Consider the following 26,615-nt stretch of genomic DNA (forward strand, 5'->3'; position numbering starts at 1 on the left):
TAAAATGGTGACTAAGAGTATCTGCTTTTGGGAGGTGTTGTTAAGACTGAAAGAAATGACGTTTGTGCCAGGTGCGTTTTGTGGACAGCCCCTGAAGGTGAGTAGATTCTAACCAGCACAGGCTTGAACAAGCTGTTGGGACAGGGGGAGCCAGCCTGTCTGAAGGAGGCCCCTTCTTAGGTGTCTGAGCTTGTGTACGGTAGGAGTAGTTCTTGGGGGAGCTGTCTTTACCTGTCCCGGCAGGAGGCCTCACTAACACAGGTAGGAGGGGGCAGGAGGGGCCCCAGGCAGGCGACAGAGCCCCCATATTTGAGGTGGGGCTGGAGTAACATCTGTCTAGATGTGGACTTCTCCTGCCCTAGGGTCTCCCTTTCCCATCATAGCGTAGGGGTTGGGGTTCTCTGCCAGTAGCCCCTCCTGCCTCTTAGGTCTCCATCTTCAGGAAGTCAAGAAAGGGAGCAAATTGTGTCTTTCCCAGGTGATGTAAAGATGAAGTCCCAGGGCCTCCAGGTCACGCCACAGTGTTTGTCAGCTAATTCTGGTAGCACCTCCCTGGGGTGTGCACTGTGGCTTCACTCACCATCGGGTTGGTCAGTGCCTCTTTTTCCCCCCTCTGGAGGGCACTGGGGAGAGCCTGCAGAGCCCAGCATAGCTCCCCTGCTGCTGGGTGCATGGCAAGGCTTTGTGATGACGTCATCTGGTCTCCAGCCTGGCTGCCTGTACAGAGAATCTGTCTGTTCTGGCACGGGGACCTGCTCCATATGGAGGGCCAGGGGCTGGCCATCACACTCACCCAGGGCGTTCCTTCCACTTCTGTACATTCTCCCTTCTTCATGGAGTTTTGGGTACACCCTGGGTGTGGCCTGGGAAGAGTGGGCAGGCATGTACTTTAGCAGAGCTCCCCAGCTGTCTCCCTTGTAGGCCTGAAGAGGCCTATCTGCAGAGGCTGGCCTGCTGCCATAATGATTGGTTCTGCTTTTTTTAGCCCCCTTCCAGTTTGCAGCTCTGTTGCAGACATGCCCTTATGTGTTCTGTCGGCACGTTTAGGTGTGGTCTGTGAGTCTGGGGAGGCTTCTCTCAGAGTAGGGCCTTCCAAGGCTGCCGTTTGGGGCGGGGGTAGCAGAGCAGACCTAGGAGCTAAAAGGGAATGCTGTTCTGTTAAAAGTGAAAGTGCGCTTGGTTCAGGCCAGGCAGCTGGCCTCGGTAGGTAGACACTCAGGAGTCTCCCCTCAGTTCAGGTGGCCAGTGTGGTTATTGCGTGGCCTCTGCAGGAGAGGGTCGGATATGGGAGAGAAGCACCTTCTAGTTTGACCAGTGGCCCTAGACTCCACAATGTCTGGATCTGGTCTAAAAGGTGCCCACTGAGCCGTAAGCCAGACCTGTATGGGTGAATGCAGGGGGCTTATTATGGCCATAGGTGTCCATGATGGTGAGCAGCATGACCTGCTCCTGTATGATGTTTGTTAATCTGAGTTATGAGCATGATTTCTGCAGATAGAAAATTTTGTTTTTACACAGATACTGCATTCTTCACAAATTGAAGGTTGTGGAACCCTGTGTTGAGCAGGTCTATCAGTGCCATTTTCCCAACAGACTCTTAGCATTTTGTAGCAATGGAGTATATTTTAGTTAAGGTATACACATTTTTTTAGACATAATTTTATTGTACACTAATAGAGTACAACATAGTGTAACTGTAACTTTTATATGCCTGGGAAACCAAAAACATTCGTGTGACCCACTTGATTGCGATATGTGCTTTATTGAGGTGGTCTAGAACCCAACCTGCAAAACGCCTGAGGCATGTCTGTGTTGGTTAAACGCCTGTTGCATGCCTGGTTCTGCTCTCTGTGTTCTGCATGTAGCTAGCATGGAAATAGATGAGCACATCATCTGTACTTCCCATTGAGGGAGACAGTCAGTAAGCCAGCCCAAGTCAAACTGCTGGTATGCCGGGTCCCATGAAGACAAATCCATGTTAAAGGGGGTGGGTGATCCAGAAAGACCTCTCTAAGGAGGTGGCATTGAGCAAAGACTTGAGTAATCGACACTGGACTTCTAGCCCCCACAAACCAGAACCTTAAGTATCTATCTGATCAGTAAGTAACTGAATCATCTGCTGATGAGCAAGCCGAGGCCCAGTGAGGTTAAATAAAATTCAAATTCATGAGGTGATTAATAGGAGAGTTGAAATGATACAAAAGAGGTACAAAATATAACTGGCCAGTATTCTGTTCACAAGCTTAGATATTTTCCCCGGCCAGCTGACCAGAGGCCTTTTCATCCCAGAATGTTTTATTATCCTCTTCACACTCAACGCTTTGAAAAATTTATACTTCTAGATTGCATTTATTAACAATAATGGATTTATTTTCTCACTTATGGCTGGGTGTGTTAGGGGCAGAAATGTTAAACATGTCTGTAACTGTCAGCCCTGGAGGCAAGGGCTTAACCACCTGGAGTTGATTTTTTTTTTCCTGCCTATATAGAGATACAGCCCAAATTTGATAACCACAGGCGCTCGCTACCTGTCACAGTGGGATTCCATTGGTCTTATTGAAGTGGCAGTTTCTTGGAGGGCCCCCATTGCTACCTTGGATTCCAGCTGGACCTTTCAGGCCCTCCCACCTAGTTTGAGGGTCCAGATCCTTTGGGTGGGCTATGGAGAACCTACCAATACCTCTGACCAAAGATGGGGAAGCAGGACTAAGGCCCCTCAGGGCATGTTTGACGGGGAGAAGCCCAAACCTGACCCACCTCTTCCAGGGACAAAGATGAGTTTTAATTGGCTGATAGTTTTCATCTAGAAGCAGGTGTCCTTCGTGAATTTGAAAGGAGCTCTGGTGAAGTAAGACTTCATTAATTAGCCTGTTAAGGAACTAGCATCCCATTATTATGGGGGCTGAATAATTTGATGCCTACTCTTCTGATTTGAGCTTCTAAAGGGAAGGCATTAGATTTTCATCCTTTAAATACTGAGAAAAGGTAGTATCTTTTCTATATTTTGTTTATTTTTAACTATTGAATGTCTATGTGCCAGACACCTATTTATTCTTTTTTTAAAGGTTTTATTTATTTATTTTTAGAGAGAGAGAAAGGGAAGGAGGACAGAGAAACATCAATGTATGGTTGCCTCTCAGAGGCCCACTACCAGGGACCAGGCCCACAACCCAGGCATGTGCCCTAGACTGGGAATCAAACCAGCAACCCTTTGGTTTGCAGGCCTGTGCTCAATCCACTGAGCTACACCACCCAGGGCTATTTATTCTTATTTAATCAATACAAAAATACTACAACATGAGTGGGATTATTACTACTTTGAGAGAGGAGAGAACTGAGGTTCAGAAAGCTATTTAAGTAATTAGCACAAGGTCACATAGTACTGAGGAGCTGTGCTTGGGTGCAAAGCCAGGTCCTTGACCTCAGAGCAATACCCAGAACCTTGAACCTTCACCTTCTCCCAGCCACTTTGGGGCTGCTGGTGATATGGAAATACTCTGGACTCCTGACTTCCATTTCTGTTCTGTCATAAAATCTTGCTGCATTTGTTTCCCTAGGAAAGCAGAAGACATGATGCCAAAGTTTCTGATTTTTAAAAAATGTTTTATTTTGAACTAGAATGTGCATTAAAGTAAACAAAATAAATATGAGGTTCAGTGGTTTTTCTCCTTTGGATTTTTTTTCCTGTAAATGATTAGTTTACACTGTCGGGGGAGATCCCAGTAAAATTCACTTTTTGTGTGCCTGCCCTTGCCTTTTTTGTGCCGAGGCCTGAATGAATGTGTCTGGGTTTCCTCTGTGACTAGCTTCGCACACGAGGGCTTGTGTACACGGATGAGAAGCACGCCCAGGGTGCCTCGGAGGCATTAGAAAGGGTCTGGAAAGTGGGAGAAGGCCAATCATTTTCCAGTAACAGTAGGCTAAGACATAATTAGGGACTTGGGTGCTTCTTTGAAGCCAGGAGCAGTGTATTTCAACCTGTGAGGAGAGTCGTAGAGCAGGTGTGGTGATGCTGTTGTGCATTTTTGCCTATAATACCTTGCTGCCCTGCCATCAGCAAGACACCCTTCTGGGACAGGAATTGGGTTCGGAAGTTATTGAGCACCTACTATGAGCCTTGTATCATGCTAGGTATAGTTAGCAAGCATTACTCTTTTTGATCTCCTGGGTCAAAGTATGGCTGCCCATTTCCAGACAAAGAATCAGATGGCCTTCAAGGTGCCTGAACTAACTGCACCTGTGTCTTGTAGCACAATACACAGGTACAGTACACTGTAGTACAGGTGTAGAAACAGTACACATTACCTGTGTATTGTTTCTCCAAGATTGGACACTGGGAGCAGAGGGCAAAGATACCTTTATCATTGGATCCCTAGTGCCTGGTGCACTGGCATTTGATAAGTTTGGAGTAGTATTTATTGAATGAGTGGAGGGTGAAGTAACTTGCCCACATAGGCACAGCAGTGAGTCCATTAGATCGGAGGACTGCAAGGCTCTATGATTGCTGCCCCTGTAGGTCAGAAGTGGGATCTGATTCCAGCTTCTTGGTTAATAAGCAAGGCTAATGGGAAGTGACTTAAGTAGAATTATTATAGCAAAAGATTGGAAGCAATCCAAATAGCCATTGGTATGGGACTGGTCAAGGAGCGTGATGGCACATCCATACAATGGAACACAATGCAAGTAAGAAACAAGGATGGCTTTTTTGAACCGTAATACACAAAACTCCAAGGGGAAAGGCAAAGCAGAGATCTATACATAATCTTACCCATAGTTTGGGTAAAAAGGAGAAACATTAGATTCTGAAGTAGTTATTGTATTTGTAAACAAACCCTGGTGGGATGGTTAACTGAATGGGGTGGGAAGGAGAATTAACTGTTTATTTTATACTTTTTGGTTTTGAAACCATGAGAATGCAAGTGTTACTTTTTAAAACAATTTTTTCTAAACAACAGAAGTGACTTTGGACCAGCTCTTTTACTTATCTGGGCAGTTGGATTCGATCCCTACATTGAGTCAATTGGATTAGATCAGGGATGTGGAGTTTTCATATATGTTGCATATATTGTATATCTCTGGTGTTTGCTAGCTTTTTCAGGAGACCATGATCCTGTCCTAGGATGATATATAGTCTCTTCCTTTGATTGGGACCTAGATCAGGTCAGGCTGTTTGAGGAAGTCTGGGGTGGTACAAAGAATAAGGAGTCTTCTGCAGAGATGGCAAGCCTTGTTCTTGTCCCCATTCCTGGGACTTGACCCTCTGAGAACCCTCCCCTGATGTGATTCAGTGGTTCTTCCCCCAAAGTGAAAGATTACAGGGAAAAGAGACTGTTCTGGGGCATTCTTGCAAACTGCAGTTTCATAGGAAGAAAAAAATGACAGAATGTTTTCCCAGATTATTTTTAATGCTTTTCAGTTCAGCAAACATTTATTGAAAGGTACATGCAAGGCAGTGTGGGGAAATCAGAGCTGCATAACACCTCGTCTCTGCTTCCTGGGGTGTAGTCTTTGGTGAGAAACTTGTAAAATTTCTCTCTTGCTCCCTTCACGTATAGCAGTTTACCTCCTCTGGTCCCACAGAGATTAGTAGGAGTTCTCTCCATTTTACAGATGAGGAAAGTGAATCCCAGTGAAGTCTTAACCCCAGTTCACAGTTCCTAAGTGGTAAATCCCAGAACCAAACCAGGTTTTTCTAACTATTTCACATGCACCCAAACACTCATAACCAACATTTTGCCATAGGATATTTCCCAGGGGTGAATCCCATTTCTCCCTGGAAGCATTGGGTGAGCACAACCCTGAATCAAGCTTCTTCTCTTTTCCTTTAAGGAAGGTCAAGGGGAGTCCCAGGTTATGGTTGGGACTTAGATCTTACCCCTTTTGCTGTGGTCCAAACAATGCTAATTTCATGGCCTGTGAAACTCATGCCCTACCCACTGCCCTATGCAGTTGTTCCAAATGCATGGGAGACAGCTGCCTGCTTCCCACCCCATTCTCACACCACCACTCCCCTTCCTTCCTTTTCCCCACAAACTCTGTCATTGCCACTTGCCCTCTTTCTTAGCTGTTCCCCAGAATGGCCAGACACACTCCCCGCTCTCAGGATCTTTGCCTTGTTCCCTCTGCCCAAAAGGCTCCTCCCTTGGTCTTACTTGGCTTCAACTCCCCACTGAAAGCTCAACTTTGAATAGGCTTTCTTCTAAAGTAGTGTCCCTTGTTGCTGTTGGCCATCCTCCCCTTTTTTTGGTAGCATTTATATGTATATTTTATGTACAGCTATATACATTTATTAGTTTATTATTTTGCTCCCCCACTAGACTGTAAACCTGTGAAGCCAGGCACCTAGCTTTGTTTACTGCTGTATCTCTAATGCCTAGCACGGATGCTCAGGATCTAATAGATACTGTAAATATTGTCAAGTGAATTAGAGGGAGCCTGTGGCCTAAATAAATACATGTCTTTAAAGAGCAAAGAATGAGACTACAGCATTGTAAGAGAAGGAAAGACCCAAGGCGTATCTCTTTGTGATGCCTCATCATACAATAGTACTCATTTAATAATCACTCAGCACTGTTTATTTGTCAAGTTCTTTGCAGATCTTTTCAGTCACTTAGTAGCCTCCAATCCCAGCACTTTACAGGGACAGAAGCTCACTAATTTTTTCTTTCTTTCTTTTTCTTTTTTTTTTTTTTTCAGAGCAGCCATTCTTTTGTGAGGAAGTGTAATAATTTAAAATACCCTCATATTTTATTTTGGGCCAAAAACTACCTCTTTGTAATTCTCAGTATTTCTATTCATATATGACACTCCTTCAAATAGGTGGTGGAGAAAGATAGCCACCAGGGTTCTCCCGGCCCTCCAGCCTAAACATCGCTGGTCCTTCGGTTGTTCCTCCTGGGTCAGTTTGAAGCTGCCTTCCCACTCCGGTTGCCTTCCTCGAGTTTGTCCTGCTCGAAGGTTCAGAATTTGAGACTCGGTACTCTAGGGCAGAGTGTTTGGGGACCCTGACGGAGGAACAGCGTTGGGTGCATCCCACTTGTTTCTGTCAACACGGGCCCAGGCTGGCCTTGCCTGTGTTGACTGCCTTGTCTCCTTCATGAGCTTCTGCCAGAGACTGGTATCATTAGATTCTTGCTTACGGTGTCTCCAGTTGTTGAGCCCCTCCCTGACTCTTGAAGAATTCGAAAGATGGTGAAGTTTTTAGTTTTTAGCTTTTGGAGATTAAAGCAATTGTAGACTAGTGAATGACAATAAAAAAAAAACAGTTAAAATATGTACTATCACCAAAATGCAAGTGAAAAGGGTGGAACTTGGAAAGTAAAGCAACACCTATAAGCCTTGTGACTTCCTCCTTTCTTCCCTCTTCTTGACTGCCTGTGTCTTTTCTTGGGTCTGCCTGTCTCCCCCTCTTCCTCCCCTTCTCTCCTTCCTCCCAGCGGCCCCTCACTTCCCCATTCCTTCCCTACGTGCTCTTGTTCCATTGCTTTCCATTTTCCCCCTTGCAGTTATTAGATGCATGGAGCATTCACTTATTAGCATTTCTTACACTTCCATCTCCAATGCTTGGACCATAAGCATTTCATCTACAGATTTAGGCAGGTTGCACATAGAGTGTGTCTCTAAGGGAGAAAGAACTGAGGTTAAATTGCTTCCTATGTGTGACTGTTGGCTGATTTGTTTAGTGGTCTTGGACAGAAGGAACTGTCAGCCCCTAGCCTTAGGTTCTTTTGCATGATTGGCTTCCATTTTTGCCCAAATCAGCGGTTTCTGACTAGTGGTTGGACACTAGCGCTTAAGTGCAGTGGTGTTTGCTCTGTTTCTGTCACTGCCAATGCCTCTGTCATTTTGGGTAGAGGTGGCAGGGAAGGAGGCTGAGGTTGAGGGTTTCATCTCTGAGGCCACTTAGCCTTTCCTGCCTCTTCTGCACTCCAGCCCCATGGATGTGAGCGTGGAGGCAGGGAGGAGGACCGAGTTTGCGCACTGGGGCTCTTTTGCCAACACCTGTTTTCTTTTTCCTCCTCCGTGTCCTCTGCCTGCAAGAAATTCACTATGGAGAGGCCTGTAACTTAGGGGAGTGAGCACTGAATTTGGAGAATTGAGACGGGCCCAAGATTTGATTCAACAGTGAACTAGCTCTGACCTTACATGAATCACTGAGTTGTTCAGTTGCCCAAGAAGCTAGATGGGATCCCTTAATTCTCCAAAGCATTTTTAAAAAGCTAGTTTGGAAATTCAGCAGAGGCCTCACTCTGAGGCTGTGGAAAGTGTCTCAGCCTCCAAGTCTGACTGGCATGGTATCTTCAGTGGGTTATTGTGGTGGGTAGGGCTGGACAGAGGTTTTTAATTGCCAGCTGGTGGATCTCTGAGGAGTAGAACTAAGGGAATGAATTAACTTTTGATTTGCAGGCTGTTATTCCACTCAGGGACCCACAGGGAGTAGGTAACTGGCAAGGTCTGCACCACACTCATGGCAGAGACCCTGGGCTGTGCACCCTTTTCAGACCCTGCTGACCCAAGGACTCTGGGGGGGGTCTCTGCAGCGGATAGCCCCAGCTGTCCACAAGCTGTCCCAGCCCAGCCACACTTAAATCCTTCAATCTGCTTTTCAGAGCCAACATCAATGGTATCATTCAGCAGAGGCGGAGGTCCTGGAAACCATTTTTAAAAATATTTTTGTTGACTTGCCCAAGAGTGAAGTTAGCGGGGCACTTTGCTTCAGAAAGTGAATAAAGTGTTAGCCTTTGCCCGCCCCCATTCCTTCCCCTCCTCCAGCACGAGTGACCTGTGTTTACGGAAAGCCAGCCCTTCTGGGCAGAGCACCAGGCGGACACTGAGACCTCGGACTTCAGTGAGGCTGTGTTTGGAGGAGAGACAGCAGGATTAAAGACTGCCAGATGTCCTGTGGCCCAGCAGCAGTGCTCAGAGGGTCCTGGTGGACAGGGACAGTTTCCCTGGGAGGGATGGAATGGGTAGAATTCCAGTTGTCTGGGCAGAGTTCAATGAGATGATGCCTCAGGAAGCACTCTGTAAACCGTCACATGGGGAAGAAATGCCAGGTGGTGTCACTGTGTTTGCAGCAGGTCAGGGAGCCTGGCAGAGGGGTGAAGTGGGGACAGTACCATCACAGGGAGCATGGGGATTGGTCAGGGGGATTGATGGTTGGAGGGCTAGAAATCTCTCTGGATTTGCACTTGATCCGCACGACCATTAAAGGCTTTGGCACAGGGAGTGATGGGACACCATGAGCCACAATCAGAGCAGCATTTTAGGAAGATTGACCAGGATTTACCCCACCCCCGCTCTCCAGGTCTTCCTCTTCAGTCTCCTCGTGGCTTTTTCTTTTTTTATGAACTGCGGGATTGTTGAGCAGGGAATAGCAGTCTGCTCCCTGCCTCTTTGTGAGGTGGTCGACTGCACATGGGAGGCAGCCACGCTTCCACGTTTGGGACCCACCACCCCAGACCTCTGGGGGCCATTTTTGTGATCCAGGTGTGTTTTAAGAAACTACATGATTGATTTTTGCATTTCAGTAATTATTGGGGTAATTGCCCTGTGTCCTCGATTTCCTTTCTGGCATCCCTTAGTGATGGATCCTGGACTTCTTAGCCCATGAAATCTCCCACCTACTTTTGGGGAATAGTAGGTGGGTATGGGTATGGGTAGGACTGAAAATGTGGACTGCAGAATTTGGGAACCAGAGGAATGGCATCTCTGCACTCAGACCCTGTTGTTCAGTGCCATGGATTTGGAAACTGGCAGAAGCCCAGAGAGTGGGCATGACTTCTGTCAGGGCACACAGCAAGTTAGTGGCAAAATGGGCACCAGAGTCCAGGTCTGCCTGCTTGTCAAGTGTCCTTTGCACTGTGCCTTCTTGCTTCTGTCCCCCTTTCCTTCTGGTCACCATTCACACGCCACCTGCTAGGGCCAGTGTCTTCACTGGACTGTGCTTCCAACTCCAGCTTCTTCAGACCTTCCAGCACCCATGGAAGGTAGAAAAGGGCAACCACTTCGATGATGCAGCCTGCTCGATTTTTCAGTTGATCATGTCATTTACTGGTGCCAAAGTCTCATCTCTCCCTCTTCAAACTGTTGCTCCCTGCTTCCTGACTCCCAGACAGCCTTCTGGGCTTATTTTCCTCTGCTTGAGAATACTTTCCTTCACATGCTCTTAAATCAGGCAGTGCTAGGTCAGGGTGGGCAGTCAGGGAAAGCTTCCTGCAGGATGTGGAACTAACGAGTCCTTGAAGTGAAGTGGACCGGCCGTGGAAGGGAGGAATGAGGTTTAAGGGGAGGAAAGCAAAGGCATAATGTGAGGGACCCAAACTAAAGTTCATAGGCATAATGTGAGGGACCCAAACTAAAGTTCATAGACTGAACCGGCCCTTTGGCCAGGCCCAGGCCACAGGTCCCACACGTACCCGGGCCAGTCCTGGGGTGGTGACTGCCCCGAGTTTCCTTCTGCCTAGAGGAAGCATCTGCAGTGGAACCAGCTCCTCTGTCCTGGTGAGATGGACACCAAGTCCTCCCTACACCCACCAGAGGAGGTAGGAAGCTGGTTCCAGGTGGCAAGGGAAGCCAGTCACAGGGTTTATGTTAATGCAAGCCCTCCTCCAGTCAGCTCTCACTCAGCCTATTAGCCTGGCCAGCGACAGCTTAATTACCTCTGGTGCAGCATACTCAGGCTTGCGATGCGTGGTTCCCTAAAATAATAAGGATGGCGTCACCGACTTCCCGTGGCCATGTGCTCCCACCCGTGGCTCCAGAGCTCTATTGTAGGCAACAGATAAAATCCAGACACTCAGATGCTTTTTTTTCTTGGAGAGATTTTTTTTTAAGCAATGTGGGGGCTCACCCCTTAGTGATTTGAAAAGATCTTTAAGAGGTGTGGACATCCGAGTCTTAGCTACCATTATGGCTGCAGAAATAGCCTCCTGTTAGCAGGTGCCGAGAGCTATGTGGATGGTTCCAGGGTCTTCCACTGGGGACGGTGGTTTCTGATCAGCGCAGTGGTCAGTGCACACGGTATGGCAAAAGAATCCCCCCAGCCCAGGGTTCCTGGGCTCGAGGCCAGCTCTGGATCTTGTTTCTTACTCTGGAAAAAGAGCCAAATTAGACCAGCATTTTGCAAACTATGGCCGTGTGTAAAATTTATTTAATGTAATAGAAAAGAGTAATGTTAACAGGGTAGGTTTTGTTTCACTGCTTACGTCTACGTGCACACAAAAACGTGTGTGCTGAGTCAAGGTACGAATGTACTTTTTTTTACTGTGGGTTGTGGTCAAAAAGCCACTGACCTAGATGATCCCAAAGGCCTTTCCAGCTTTCGAAATGTCTGACTTTTCTCCCAGAGCCTGACTTTCCCCCATAGAACCCCCTGATTTTTGCAGGTTTCATTCATCACACTGTGACTGAAGCAAAACTGGATTTTATGGTTAAAATGACAATCACAAGCATTTGTCACTCTAATCGAACACCTTTGGGAAGAAGCCCATTTCCCCTCTGTTTTGGTGTCTCAAACAGGCTGGCCTTCTAGCTAGAAATCTGCAACAGGGGATGGCCCATTTAAAAGCTGACCTATTTAAAACCCATGAGCACCAAAAAAACACGGGGTCAATTTGATTTGTCTTCTTTTCTGTGCAAGGCTGGAACCTGAAAACTAAATTGGTCAGGGACTGACAAGGTTGAAACCAAAGCTACAAATATTTATTGAATTCTTGCTCAGTGAAAAAAAGAAAATCAAGGGTTGAGGTTAGTGGGGAAAAAGAACCAAAACAAGGTGTGGATGTAAAATTAAGAGGGGTGTGTTCTGGGCACACCACATTAATTCTCCAAAATATTAAGAGGTCTCATATATTCTGTGAGGATGCCTTGCAAACAGCTGAGGTGACTGATCGATCTCCTGGCCTACTTTTGTTTCCCTTGTTGTACCTCGACAGGGCACACAGCAGTAAAGGGGACTGTGGATGAAGGGGAAGGAAAGGGTTTTTTCCCAAAGCTGGGCATACCCTGACTGCCGTATGCCATTAAATCCAGCCCTAGGTGATAGGCACTCTGGTTACTGGAGGAAGCCCAGGAGAGGTGAGATGAGCTAGTGAGTGGAGAGTGGGGATCGGAGCCAGGTCTGTCTGGGCTCCAGAGCCTGCCTTCTGTCCACCTCTCCACCTTGCCTCAGGAAGTGCTGGACGGTAAAGAGTAATTCTCACTAGAGCTGCTTTCTCTCTGGTTCTGGCCTTCAGAGGGCTCAGTTTTAGGCCCAAGCTGTCCACTTAAATCAGGGCCAACTTCCCAGGCACGTGACCTGCACAGTCACACAGGGCCCCGGGCTTAGAAGGCCCTGCTCTCTTGGGTTTAATGCACTGCTGTTACTGTCTTGGAATTCCTAATAATTTTTGAGCAGGGGGTCTCACATTTTCATTTTGCACTGGGCCTTACAAATGATAAGGCCCATGCTGGCTTTGATACAGTGTGTCCCCTTTCTTGGTCTTTCTAGGTTCTCTCTGAGATGGAGGCATTTGAAAAAAATGCAGTTTCAACCTCAGGCCTACTGCCTGGCACGCTGAACTGTAGTTGTTTACCAGCTGTCTGTCTCCTAGCCAGCCACCACACCTCCTGCTCTCTGTAGCCTTCCTGTCCTCTCAGCATTTGCTTCAGTGAACAGTGTCACAGGAGCGTCCTGGCTGGAGAGAGGGGTATCTGGTGGGCAGAGCACTGGGTCAGGTCAGGAGGAGCGTGCACATCTGGCCTGCCTCCTAGGGGCTTACGCTTGTCTTGGGGATACAAGACATACAGAACAATATTGCCACTGCTGTTTGTACAAGGTAGGGGTCATTCAGCTCGTCTTGGACCAGTTACATTGTAAATTTTACGATGATTTGACTCTATGCCCCATACCTAGTCTTGAACCTGGCACCATAGACAGGACATTGGTTAAGTAGTTGCTCCAGTGTCCACTCCCCACTCACTAGGCTGATTATGGAGGACAGTCCCTGACCTCTAGGAGGATCGGATGCTTAATACACGATTAAATGATTCATGTAGCAGCTTCCCTTGGTGCCCTGGGATGCTCAGAGCTGGGTGGGGGGAAGGCCTCCTGGGGAGAGGGACCTTGTACAAGGATTGAGGGACCCTGGAGCAATGAGATTGGAGGAGTGGGGGGAGGTTGATAGTAGAAAGCTTCTTAGATCAGTTTAGGAACTTGAAGTCCCTCTCCCCCAGGTGGCAGGAAGCCAGGAATGTTTTCTAGGCTGTAGTTTGCATTTTATAGGTTAAGCAGGTACCATCCTCTGTCTGTAGAGGCAGAACCTAAGATCTTGGGGATAGAGTCAGGGTTCATGCAGCCAGCTGGCCAGGTCCTTGGCCCCCAGTCAAGCTCTATTCCCAGTAGTCCAATGTCTCCGCTGCCCTAGAGGCCCCATTTGGGAGCAGAGCAGGCTTCCAGTGACTTATTTGATTGTGACCAGGACTGCAGTGTTGGGAACACAGAGGAACAGTCAAATTGGAGCTATCTGTAAAGACACAATTTCATAGTTTAGAAATAGTCAGTGGGTTGTTCCTCAGATAATAATGTGTTTGTGTTGACCTTTCTGCTCCCATTGGTGAGAAGCGTCTGCTGTGTTCTTGCTTTGGCGACAGGTTTTCCAGGAAACACTGGAGCCCGGCAGTCTGACTTCTAGGGAACTTCTCAGTGTCCCACTCACATCTCCCGGGGCTGAGCGTGGATGTTCAGTCTTCTCCGGGGTGTTGGCAGGAGGCATAAAGCATAGGATCCTGTGCAGGTTTGTTGTTGGTGGGATTTGAAGAGCTCCTGGTAGAAGCAGTGCCATCTCGGTTGTTGGACTAGAGAGAATAACCACATTCAGTTATTTTTAAATGGCCAGCGGAGTTGGGAGTGAGTCTAAACCCAAAGTACAAATTTTTAGGTTAATTTTAACTTTACACTTAGCTCACACCCAGGATTTGGCAGGAGGAAATGGGCATTAAATTTCTCATCTTCTCTTCTCTCTTCCCTTCTTCTCTTCTCTTCTCTTCTCTTCTCTTCTCTTCTCTTCTCTTCTCTTCTCTTCTCTTCTCTTCTCTTCTCTTCTCTTCTCTTCTCTTCTCTTCTCTCTCTTCTCCCTCCCCTTCCTTCCCCTTCCCTCCACTCCCCTCCCCTTTGCACAACACTCCTCCACTGTCAAAGGGATGCTCTCTTGGCAAGGAAGGGTTTAGAGCATGGTCACCAAGCAGAGACGGGAGGAAGCAGGTTGGAACTGCAACAGTTTAGAGTGATTGAAGGAACTTGGGGCGAGTTAGGGGGAGTGAAACACAGTAGCCTGTCCCTGTTAGGGAGCTCTAACGTATGAAGGCTGGGGATGGGCGGTGGACTGAAGTCATCAGTCGACAGCTGATGATTTCAGCTGTTGGGCTGGCATTTTTGTTTTCTCCTGTTTGGTCCATTTCAGACACATCACAAGCAGCTTATCTGCCATCCCCAATGTGACACATAACCTCTCAAAAAAGCAGTGGATTTCCCCCAGTGTGGTTTGGGCTTTTTGGTGATATTATCAACCCGGGGGTCTCAGCCTGGACCTTGCCCCTTCTCTTTCATCTCACCCCAGACAGTGCTGAATTCCTGCCGGGAAGGAACTGCAGAAACCTGGGACCTTGGAGGCCCCGCAGACCACACCACAGGCTCCCCTTCCCAGTTACTGGAAGCAGCCCCTTGCTCCCTGGGGAGATCTCCACATCCGTTCTCCCTGACTTCAGCCTCATCTGCCCCAGGGCTAGGTTGGGTTTGGTGCTTTGGTTACTGAGGAAGTGTCACTAGGGTGCGGGACTGCTGGGAGAGGCCCCCACTGGCTGCTGGGGCTCCAGGGGAGCAGGTGGCCATCAGGGCAGCTTGTCCGATTGAGTTGGGGGTCTGAGAAAGCCTATGCCCGAGTGTCAGAGCACTCCTCAGGAGCCAACACTGACCACCTCGGTCTAATAGACACCCTCCTACGATCGCTCTGCCACTTGAGGACAGGTAGGTGGTTCTGACGTGGCTGTAAGATGGCAGAGTGCCCCATGGACACGTTGGGAGGGGTAGCTGAGCCATTGTGAGTGAAGCATGGTAGAGTGTACCTGCTGAGGGCTTAGGAAAGATCCTGTGATTGTTATTAAGTAGTGGTGGTGGTGGTGGTGGTAATTGCATACTGGTCCTGAGAGGGAGGGCCACCTGTCTGGGTGTGGTGCTGGAACTGACATCTCCATCTGGAATTCCCAGGCAACATTGTGCTGCTCTGGGGAAGAGGTCAACTTCCGGGAGGAATTCCCTTGACTCTTCAGCACCACCTCCCCCGCATCTCTGGGGCCTTCTCCTGGACTAACGGCCATAAGAGGAAAAACCCTTGACCCTGTTAGAAAAACCGCTATCTGAAATCTTTGAGGGTATCTGGATTGGAATCCCTTCTCTTATTTATCTTTCTTTGGTGGGGCTTAAAGAGCTCTCGGGGCCTTCCAAGGAAACAGTAACTAAAAAAAAAAAAGCTGGGCCTATGTCTCCCTTGCTCACTGCAGACTGATGGAGGGTCCTCCCTCCCCCAGTACCCTTGATCCCCCTTCCTCGGCTCTGCCCCCCTCCCTTGAGGCCTGGCTTCCTGGCTCTGCGCTGATTTCCTGCCCTAGGATAGGATTTATTCCCAGAAATTCTTGTCACTGACTTTGAGAAGGTGGCTTGCTGGACGAGAAAAGACAGGAAAGGACCACAGAGAGGTGGACCTCGGCGCCAGTGCCTGGGCCCAGAGTTCCCTAGCTGTGTTAGAGTAATGCCCTGCCTGGCTTTGCCCCTCCTTGCAAATTGCCACTGTCCTGTGCTGAGCTAGAGGCTGCTGGGGCCCAGATGTGCCCTGCACTCTCCTGGTCTGCCAAGTGGCAAGAGTGGACTAAGGAACTCATCAGGAGCCAACCACAGGCCTGCTGTAGGTTCTGTTCTGTTCCTTCAAGTTGGCATTTAACCCAGAGATGCCCCCAGTAGGAGGGGCACCTGGAGGACCGTCGCAAGGCAAGTCACCCTGGGCCCTGCAGGGGGAAATTAAGCCAGTTGGCCTGCTGCAGGGAGGGGTCAGGGCAGCCCTGGACTGGGACAGATTAGAAGGACCGCCTGCTTCTCCCTGAGAAGAAAAGGCTCTGAGGGGCAGGAATGATCCTTTGAACACTGTGGGATACTACTGGGAAGGACTCGGACCATATGACCCGAGGGTGAAAATGAGAGCCTCTGGGTAGAAGTCCCAGGTGTCAGCATGTCCAGGCAGTAGCGGCACATGTTCCCAGAGGCTGCAGGGAGCAGATGGGGTGCTGTGTCAGGCACCAGGTGTGGCCGAGAGGGATCGCCTTTAAGGTGCCTGCCCGGCTGCTCAGGGACGGGAGTGGGGAACCCTGAGCACCTGCCTGGAGGGCCAGCCAGGGCCCTGGCCGCCCTGGTTGACTCCCTGAGTCAGTTTAGGCCTGAGACGTGGTTACATTTCCTGAGCTCCTCTGTATAGAAGCCTGGCATTCCACCTTCAGCCAAGTCTACCTTCTAAAAACCTAACAAGAGGGTAGCTTTTTATCAGTTTTTTCTACTTACTAAAAGTAAAGGATTTGGAGCCCAAGAGAGGAGAATCTAAGGACCCTAATAAGATGAACTGCCTCCAGAGAGTTGGGCGGGGGACAGAGCCACAGAGGTGCCTCCAAAGACCAACTTTTGGACTTTGTCTACCTCAGCATTTGTTGTGAGTCCATCCTGATTTGTGGATTTCCATTCTCTCCTTCCACGTCCACTCAGGACCCGGGAAGGGCTAAGTCGAGAGCTGTGACAGTTGATGTGGTAGCCTACATGTGACTCTTCACGCTTACCTTAATTAAAACTAAATACAATTTAAAGTGCAGTTCCTCGGTCTCGCCAACGACTGTGCAGGTGCTCAGTGGGGACACGTGGCTTGCGGCTCCACTCTTGGACTGTGCAGAGATTTCTGTCATCGCAGGAAGTTGTACAGGACAACATTGGTCTAGCGAAGAGAGAGCTGGAGGAGCCCTCGTTGGCTCTCCCTTCCCCGGATAGGCCGAGCAGTGACCATGGGGACAAATTCCAGGTCAGGTGGACAGGTTTTGACTGGTGTCAAGAGTGGGGTGAGAGCAAGTGAGGGGGAGGTGCACCAGCAGAAAGAAGGTCACAGGCGTGGAGGTAAAGGGACCACGGGCTGAGGAGGGGAAGTAGGGAGCTGGCTTCAGGACGGGGTGAGTCTGGGGCCATGCTGGGCATGGGGTGAGGTGCGGACACCCCCAACAGTGGTAGAGCTAGGATCTGGAGGCTTTGGTATTGAGTGAGACCACCAGCCTTGCCCGTGGGTGGGCTGGGGGCAGGGCTTATTGAATTTGTCTTGGGCAGTTCAGCTACTTCTCCAATCTGGAGAAGCCCCTGGTTCTGCAGCTCTGCTAATGTCAACCTAACCCCACCCGGGCGGAAAAGACAGGGTGGGTCTGTGCGGTGCAGTGCTCCAGAAGCACTACTTGTGTAGGACGGACTGCTTCCCGGGTGTGTCTGTCCTCAAAGGAGGCCTGCTACCTTGCCCACACCTCAGCCCCATTCATTGCCTCCACTCACACAGTCCTTCCCTTTCCAGGTGAAAGAGCTTGTCCTGGACAACTGTCGGTCTAATGAAGGCAAAATCGAAGGCCTCACAGATGAATTTGAAGAACTGGAGTTCTTAAGTACAATCAACGTAGGCCTCACCTCAGTCGCAAATTTACCAAAGTTAAACAAACTTAAGAAGGTAGGTAGAATGTGGGTGTGTGTATTCTCAAGCAGGGAGGCGGGGTGGGGAGGAGGGAGGGTCATCACCCAGCTTGGGGAACATAATCAGAGATGAAACCAGACACCTGCCTGACACACCTGAAGAGTCCAAGACCCAAGATTTCACCAGGCAACTTTCCCTTCCCTGTCGTCTGCTGGGAGCCAGGACGCTCTGAGCCCAGAGCCTTCATTTTAAGAGTTGTTTATGCTTTTTCCTCTCTGCCTTGTTTAGCTTGAACTAAGCGATAACAGAATCTCAGGGGGCCTGGAAGTATTGGCAGAAAAGTGTCCGAACCTCACGCATCTAAATTTAAGTGGCAACAAAATTAAAGACCTCAGCACAATAGAGCCACTGGTGAGTCATTTGGGTCCTCCCCTCTCTGCACAGGGCAGGAGGCGGGAGGGATTGATATCAGGGAATACTGCTTTGGAGTTTTTACAACCTCTTCTATTTTTCTCACTTACCTTACTTTTCTGACTTCATTTAACTGTCCCTGTGTACTGTGAGGTGGAGCTTGTGCAACTGTTTCTGCTTCGTCCCCAGAGAAACTGAGGACTAGAGAAGCTAAGTAAGTTGGCCAAGGTCACACAGTCAAGGCGAAGAGGGGCAGGACCCTGGTCTCAGTTTCTGGCCCTAGTGCTTTTCCCCGTGCAGTGTCTGCTTTGGAAACTGGAGTTGTCCTTTCTTCAGGCTCTTGTCTCTGGGGAGGGAGGATCCATCCAGGAATTAGTTGATCCTGGAGATGACCAGCCTGTTTTCTCCTGGGCCACTGGCCTGAGGCTGGTGCCTCTGAAAGTAGGGGGAGGTGTTGGCCCCGACACAGGCCCCCTGGGCTGGCTGAGAACTGTGTGGTCTGGGACCCTGGTGGGGGTCATCCACTGTCTCTTGCACTGAACACACCCGAAGCTTCAGGATTTACTAGCCAGAAGGGGGAAGTCGTGGTCAGAACAACAATCTCTACGTAATCTGAGTGACAGTGTTCTCTTGATTTTTAAGGGGGTCACCTGTAAGTGTGTTGCTGATTCAGTAATAGACTTTTTTGAAAGAGAAGTACTACCACATGAAATAAACACACTTAACTCTAAATGGACAGCTAAGAATCACATCATAAACCATGCATCTTAGAATCAGGGAAGAGCCCTGAGGATCTTTTGCCAAGTTGAGCATGTATCCCTTTTCTGAGTTTACTGGGTGGGTGCTGGGGTGTTCTCCAGTTTGGGTTTGCAGGGCTCTTGTCCAGAAGCACTCTGTGCCCTCCGTAGACACTCAAGGGGGCCTGGTAGGTAGGCCAGGTGACAGAACAGAAAGCTGGCATTCCTTTTTCAAGCTCAGATTTATCTGCCCATCTGTGGCATGGGGTCAACCACTGGAATATGCTTCCCATAGAACTTCTTTTCAAGTCTTTCACTGATTTTCTAGGGAAAGCAGAACTATTTTGATATAACTGAAAGTCAGTTTCCTTACAAAGCGAAATTCTTGAAGGTCTATATATGTGTATGGGAAGTGAGAGACTGAGGGTATAAAACACTGAACCAGTCCCCATTAGAGATCAGCTGTAGATACACACACGCACAACCCATGCCCCTCCTGCCCAACCACACATGTTTTTGTAGCTTCCTCCTCCCTAGTTATCAGTGTGACTGATGTGTTATACTCACCTCCAAAGGGTGGGAAACTGCTTTGGTTGGAGGTGATGGGCTCATCCACCCAGACCACAGCCCAGGTTCCCTTCTTGCCCTAGACACTCTGCTGAGAATGACCAGGTCTCGGTCATATGCTCTTGAGAGGGTAACCTAGTTTCTGGCATTGACCCTGAGGGACAGTGATATTAGTGGCCAGTTAGGCCTGGCCCCATTGGAACAGGGACTTGGCCTGGGACAGGGTGTTCGTGTACCTGTGCCTTGAAGACATGTCAGGTGGGAGGACCAGGTGCAGCTCTGTTTCTTGCTGGCTGTGTGACCCTTGCAGTTCTGGGCTTCAGTTTCCACAGACACCAAACAGGGAAGAGATGAGCCAGAACCCTCTAAGGAAGAGCTCTGGCAAAGCAAACACTCTGCAAGCCATGGACAGTCTGGCTCCTCCGTCCGTCTTGTCCTTTGTGCTAGGCGGTGTTGCAGAGTAGGAGGTCTGAAGCGGGGCTGCCTGATTAAACCCAACTCTCTGCCCTGCACTTCCTCATTTGTAAAATGAACCAATAACTATTTCTACCTTATTGAGGTTCTGAGGACAAATGAGTTAATCCTCGAAGTGCTGTGTAAACTATGATTATAATTATCATGATTCACAGCAGGAGTTAGTTTGTTGGCTTATGTCACCCCTGGCCCCTTAGTCACAGGGGCAAGCAGCAGAATTCTTACTTCATGCTCCAGGAGAACCCCACCTGAATTTCAGGCTGGTCACTATGAAGGCAACAGCTGTCATTGCAGAATAAAAGTGTTCGCATTGGATAAGATTTTAAAGATTAAAGTCCAGCCCTTTGTTTTCCAGGTGAAGTACCTGAGGCTCATCAGCCAAGGGTGGCATGCTTATTAGGTGGACATTGTGGCTGAGCAGGACCAAATCAGGGTTTCTTTACAAAACCTGTGGCCTTGTTCCTCACACTGTCTCACTTCATCCCTCCCTGTTTCCCGGGGCTGTTTCTCTCTCCACCCCCCCCCCCCCCCCCGCACCTTCCCCATCTCCTCCTCTCCTGCCTCCCGCAAACCGCTCACTGTTGACTTTATTTCTCTGCTTGCAGAAGAAGTTAGAAAACCTCAAGAGCTTAGACCTTTTCAATTGTGAGGTAACCAACCTGAACGACTACCGAGAAAACGTGTTCAAGCTCCTCCCACAACTTACGTATCTCGATGGCTACGACCGAGACGACAAGGAGGCCCCTGACTCAGACGCCGAGGGCTATGTAGAGGGCCTGGATGACGACGAGGATGAGGAGGATGGTGGGTGGCAGAGGGGTGGCCTGGGTGTTGGGAGGCCCCCACCAGCCGCCGAAGAATATGGCTGTCAGCCTCTTTCCAGAGCTGTGGAGGGGGCTGCTTAGTGGTGTCCTTAGTTATGTAACTGGTTGACTCTCTTAAAGTCTCATGAGCCTCAAGGAAGCAACCTAAGACCATATAGTACTGTAATTCCTTGAAAACCATCTAGGTGAAGCTTCACTTTGATTCCTGCCCCCCTTCCCAGAAATCCCACTGGGAATGAGATTCTACAGTGTCCCCCTAGTGTGACCCTACACTTGGATACTCCTAGGGAGGGGGTGAGCAGGTAGAAGAAGGTGGGACATGGTCTGAGGGTCCTCTTTTCCCCATCTAGGTGTCCAGCCAGAGGGCTGCTGCAGCCCACGGGGCCACAGTCCAGGACTTGTGGGGTGTGGACCCAGGGGCCCTGGCAGCAGAGTCTGTGGGTGGCACGCTGGCCCCCTGGCAGTGCAGCGAGCAGCCAGCATTACAGGAAGGAAAAGAAAAGGGCGCCTCCTCTTTTTTTGCCATGTCACCAATGCAATGTGGCTTTCTGCAGGTCTTCATGGCCAAAGTAAAGTTGAGAGTGGAGACACTTGCCCGATTAATTCAGATGCAATATTTTGTTTTTCCTTGTTAGATGAGAGTAATTTGTGAGATATTCATGTGCCTTGTTTGCCTTAGTGATGCCATATAAAGGACCCAGGACTGGAATACTAACTAAGGCCAGATGTCTAGGCTCAGACTAATTTGATGTGTGACCTTGAACAAGTCACTTCTTCCCTCTGCCTTAAGTATCTCCCTTTTAAAGTGAGGAGTTTGGCTAGGTGCTCTTTCTGAGAATTGACTTCTCAGCTTTCCCCGGCCCTGTAACTTGTTTCTCTGATGTGGCAATTTCTCTGTGGTTTCAACCTCCACGAAAGATCTTTCGTTTTTGTAAAGCTCGAGGAGGAGGACGGCTTAACACTCGGATCACTTCAGGCCTTGTTCAGTCACCTTGAGGCATCCAGGCCTGGGTGTAGGTGGGGTTGTGAGGGCCACAGGTTCCCCACTGAGGACCACACCCTGCCAGGCCCCTCAGCCTGGGGGCTGTGCTGTGCGAGGGAGGAGCCAGCTCACCACCAGTTCTGTTCTTTCCCCGTTCCACTGCACAGAGGAAGAGTATGATGAGGATGCTCAGGCAGTGGAAGACGAGGAGGATGAGGAAGAGGAAGAAGAAGGTGAAGAAGAAGATGTGAGTGGAGAGGAAGAGGTAAGTGGCTGGGTTGTGTGGGGGTACCATTTCCTCAAGTCCCTGTTACTTGGTGCCTCTGAGTCAGTCCCACTAAATCCTCAGTGACCAGCCTTTGGCAGCCGGGGAGCCCTGGTTGGGGACACGGGTCTGTTTCAGGGCCTTTTATTGCGTTGGTTTGAGAGAGGCCAGACTTGTAGCAAGTGCTGTGAGATTGGATTAGGAGGGGGTAGGAGGGAATTCTGGAGGCAGGTGAAGAGGGGATCTTGCCTGCTGGGTTAAGGCCAGCTCTTGTTTCTGTGTGAAAATTAGTTCTTATGGCACCCATGTCCCATCGCTGCCTGTTTGCGTTCACGTGTTCATTTGCTGAGCACTCACAGTGTACTGGGGAAAATCAGACTGTCTTGAACTGATGGGTAGTCGAAGACACTGCTGGATCCCAAGTCGGCGACATGGGTGTCATGCACGCAGTGGCAGTAGTGCCGTTTTCCCAACACATCGGCTGGGTTCTAGTGTTTTCCGACAAGGTCCATGAGTGTAAGGTAGCACAGGGATTTCACCGCGTGTTTCTGGACACATTCCTTGGCCTTTCTGAGCCTGTTTCTTCATCTCTTAAATAAGCGTCTGGGTTGTAAACATGGATCAACTCATCAGATTAGCAAGAGGATGATTTATAAGTAAAATGCTGAAGGACAGCATCTCATAAAAAGGGCGTCTGACCACCTAACCATTTTAGACTTTCACACCCTTCCTTCTCCAAGGTGCTGGCCCAGAAAGCTGGGTTTTGTGTTTGGGTGTTCTGAGTCTCTCTCTGTGTATCTGGAGTCATTTTCCACAGTTTGCTCAGAATTCTACAACAGCCTACTTGGCTGATTACGAAAGTTAGACCTGGCGAAGCTGGTTTAAAATGACCGCAGCCCGGACATGACACCTGGTTTCTCTCCCTGTCCTCTGTCTCTGCACGGAGTGCACAGACGCAGACCCGCTTGGGCAGGGTCTCCTGGCCGCCTGGTTTCAGTTTGGGAGAGGCTGGCAGGTGCAAGTGACGAGCAGAGCTGCTGAGATAGGCTGGGTTCCTGCCTGGTCTGCACTGGGGCTTCTCTTCTCCCAGGTGAAGGCTCTGGGCTAACCTCTAACACCTCAGGAAAACAGCCCCCCGCCCAGGGCAGAGCAGTATTTGACTAATGGATTTTTTCATTTTGCTCTTTCTGTCACAGGAGCTGCAGCGTGCGGGGTGGGGGTGGGGGTGGTGCGTGTAATCTCATTGACCATCTGCAGGTTTCCAGCTTCCGGTAAAGGAGAGCTCATACACTCACGGAGGCTCTCGGCAAACAGACTGATTGGGGTACTCTACCCTTGACAAAAAAGAAGTCTATCACCAACTTCTTTTTAAACAGTAGGCTGCCTAATGTCTTAGCAGCAGTGTTCAACATAACAGAGCTTTAACTGGCATCTAACATGAGGAACAGCACAAAGCAAGAGTCCTGTGTTGAGACTGAAGTCACACACATCTTGCTGGATCTCAAGGAGCTGGGTGATGTCCTCGGGGTCCTTGAATTTGTTCTCCCCTCCAAGCAGTCCAAGTTTGCAAGAGGGTACAGGCTAGGTCGGGTGAGGCTGGACCTGCCCGCAAAATCTGGGCTTGCTGAAACTGGGGTCTTCCTTGAAGCTGAAACTAGATTGAGGACAGATGAAAGGATGGCCTAGTTTACATGGCAGAGTCGGCCTAGGAACTCATTCCCCTAAGGGAGTGGCAGATTAGAAAGATGCCCAAGCTGTTGGGACCAGGTCAGGAGTTCTTAACCTGGGGGTAGAACCCACAACCCCCCCTGACATTTTTTGCACATATTACATGTGATCGGACTATTTCCTAGGGTAGGGTGAAGTTTCTACAGAGTCTTTAAGGGGTCCTTGATGCAAAAGAAGTCTGCTTTAGAGTCATCCTGAGGTCGTGCACCCCAGTGTGGGCTCTGAGAGGCTCTTTTGGGGTCAGTGTAGGGAAAGTGGCTTCCTCAGCAGGTCTGGGCCCCGGAGGCACCTCTGATGCGTGGTGTGCATCTTCTCTCCTAGGAGGATGAAGAAGGTTATAACGACGGGGAAGTAGACGATGAGGAAGATGAAGAAGATCTTGGTGGTATGACAGCCCTTTTACTCTTGGCTGGTAGCGGCTGGCCCCTTGGTTGACAGTAGATTGTGTAGGCCTTGAGGACCTGGCCATGGGCAGAACACGCCCTTCCGAGGCCACGGCCACCTGCCTGGCTTTGCTGATGTCCTGCCTCGGAGTACTGGGATGGCGGAGCTTCCTAGACATAATGGTCCCGTTTTCCAGTGGGTGGTCTGTTAGGGGTGGGACCAGTGTTTAACCTAAATCCCTTTTCTTTACTCTTCCAGAAGAAGAAAGGGGTCAGAAGCGAAAACGAGAACCTGAAGATGAGGGAGAAGACGATGACTAAGTGGAAAACCTATTTTGAAAAATTCCTATTGTGATTTGACTGTTTTTACCCGTATCTCCCTCCCCCCCCCCAAATCCCGCCCCCCGAAACTTATTTTTTTCTGATTGTAACGTTGCTGTGGGAACGAGAGGGGAAAAGTGTACTGGGGGTTGTGGGGAGAGGGTGGGCGGGAGGGGGTGGAATAAAATACTATTTTTACTGCCACTCTTTATTTTTTTCCCCTACTTTTTTTTGTGTCTGTTTTTGTCCCTGTAATTGCAATGGCTGAGTACACACCCAGTGAGCATTTGTTCCTTACTCTCAGAGGATGGTTTGGAGTCTCGTACATTTCCTGGTGTTTCCTGAGTCTCTCGAGTTGGTTGGAAGGCCATGGCTGGCCTCAGTTTGGTTTCTCAAAGCCCAGGAAGGGCTGAGCACCAGCCACATCTTACCTCTTGTTCTGGTTCACGTGGTTTCTGCATTTCTTCGGCCTGCTAGAGGCAACCAACGCCCTGGTTTTAAATAGCAACCTAAAGGCGTATTTTGGCACTGGTTGGGGGACAGTCCCCATCTCTCATTCCCTTTCCCTCTTGACAGATGGTGGTGGGCTTCGTTCTACAAAGAAGACTCCGATGTCACTCTTATGAGCAATGATACAAGCCAGAGAGCTGAAACAGCAGGCCCAGAGTAAAATGGATTTAGTGATGATGATTAAAAAAGAAGCAAACCCTTAAACGTCAACCTCTTTAAAAGATTTTTTTAAGAACTGTCCTATCTTGTTCTGTAAGATATTAGAACGCTTTGTTTTACAAAATGGCAAGAGAATTCTTCCACGTGCGCTTCTGTGCTTAGACCATTTTTACGAACCTAAGTGCGGGAGACATTGCTGCATGTCGGCTGGGCTGTTTGTTTGTTTTTTTTCATACACCCGAGCACGGAAAAACTAACGCAAAATTGTATTTTCTTACCTAGTGGAAATCTGAAATGACTGCAGATTCCTAGTGAATGTACAGGTTTGCTTTCATGTCCCTCTTCTGGATTGCTTTAGAAGTGACGTGTTGTTTCCCAGCCCGCGTTTCATCTGTACAAAAGAACATCCGCACCGGTTTCTCTCCTCCCCCTCAGAAGAGCCAAACTTTTGAGTTTTATGTCTGTTTGTCATTGATAAATTTCAATAAATCTTTTTATACAATTTTTTGGGGATGGCTTCTTTGAGTCCAACAGGCCCTTGGTCTTTCTGAGATGCATTCCAGACAACCCGCTGATGGAATAGCTTTTCTTGTAGGAAATGTGACCCGATACTAAGTTTGGACACTTTGGGTCGCAAAGCAAGACTCGGTGGTGTGCTTTTTTTCACTCGAAGCTTCATTTCTGAGGTGAAAACCTGTAAAGTGATAAAGATTTAAAAAAGCTAAACACCAAGCCAAAAAATTAGGCTGACTTGGGACCTGACCTTATTCTAAGCATCTTTTCATTGAGATGTTCAGACTGTGAAAAAGAAACGATGTTTAAAACCTCAGGAATGCATAAGGCAGCTTCGTTCCTTTTTTACGTAACCATTATTAACAGTCTTCTCTCTACCTCTAACGTGTCTTCAAAAGCCATCTAAAAAGGCTGTGTAGTGGTCCATTAGCTGTTCTGAGTTGCTTCACCCTAACCAAATGGTGAGATGTTTGGGCTGTTTCCTGTGGACCACTGCAGTGGACATTCTGTTACACTTTTTTGTGGATTTCATAGGACAAATGCTTAGCAGTAGTGTCTTTGGACCAAAGGTGGACCTTTATAAGACTTGTGTGCAAGATTCCATGCTTTCCAGAAGGGATCTACTAATGTTCCGTGATAGTTTATACATGCGCCCACATACTCGTTCTCAGCCTTACAGCCTTGGACCGGCCCCCCCACCTCTGAGCCCTGGTTCCTGTGCAGGACTGGGAGGCAGCCTCCCGGTGGCCTGGTGCTGTGTAAAGCACAGGGGCTGTGAGGATGAGCGAGGCAGGTGTTCTGTGCCTCCCAGAGCTGGTGAGAACCTGGGAGCCGTGTGAGGTTTTCCGGCCTTGGCTCCCTTTAGGGGGGTTTTAAGGACCAGTTGACTCACAGATACGGAATTCTATTAAGTGTAAGGCAAAATGGGTGACAACTGGGTTAATGCTGGTGGGAGTGGGGGAGGGAAACCCTGTCTGAATCATACTGAATGTTCACATCGACACCC

General features: G+C 49.0%; 1 protein-coding gene across 1 annotated transcript in view; it reads left to right on the plus strand.

The window, feature by feature from the left end:
• ANP32A (acidic nuclear phosphoprotein 32 family member A) overlaps positions 1 to 25,598 on the plus strand; it is a 37,393-nt gene extending 11,795 nt beyond the window's left edge. The window contains exons 2-7 of the mRNA XM_037155613.2: positions 17,622 to 17,771; positions 18,024 to 18,146; positions 20,530 to 20,728; positions 21,898 to 21,995; positions 24,045 to 24,108; positions 24,366 to 25,598. Of these exons, the coding sequence (XP_037011508.1) occupies positions 17,622 to 17,771; positions 18,024 to 18,146; positions 20,530 to 20,728; positions 21,898 to 21,995; positions 24,045 to 24,108; positions 24,366 to 24,427 (696 nt within the window). The 3' untranslated portion in view covers positions 24,428 to 25,598. The remainder of the gene's footprint in view (positions 1 to 17,621; positions 17,772 to 18,023; positions 18,147 to 20,529; positions 20,729 to 21,897; positions 21,996 to 24,044; positions 24,109 to 24,365) is intronic.
• Positions 25,599 to 26,615: the final 1,017 nt, after the last annotated feature.

This window comes from Artibeus jamaicensis, unplaced genomic scaffold (genome assembly GCF_021234435.1).
Source record: "Artibeus jamaicensis isolate MK-2021 breed Jamaican fruit bat unplaced genomic scaffold, CSHL_Jam_final contig_548, whole genome shotgun sequence".
In the NCBI taxonomy this organism is placed as follows: Eukaryota; Metazoa; Chordata; class Mammalia; order Chiroptera; family Phyllostomidae; genus Artibeus; species Artibeus jamaicensis.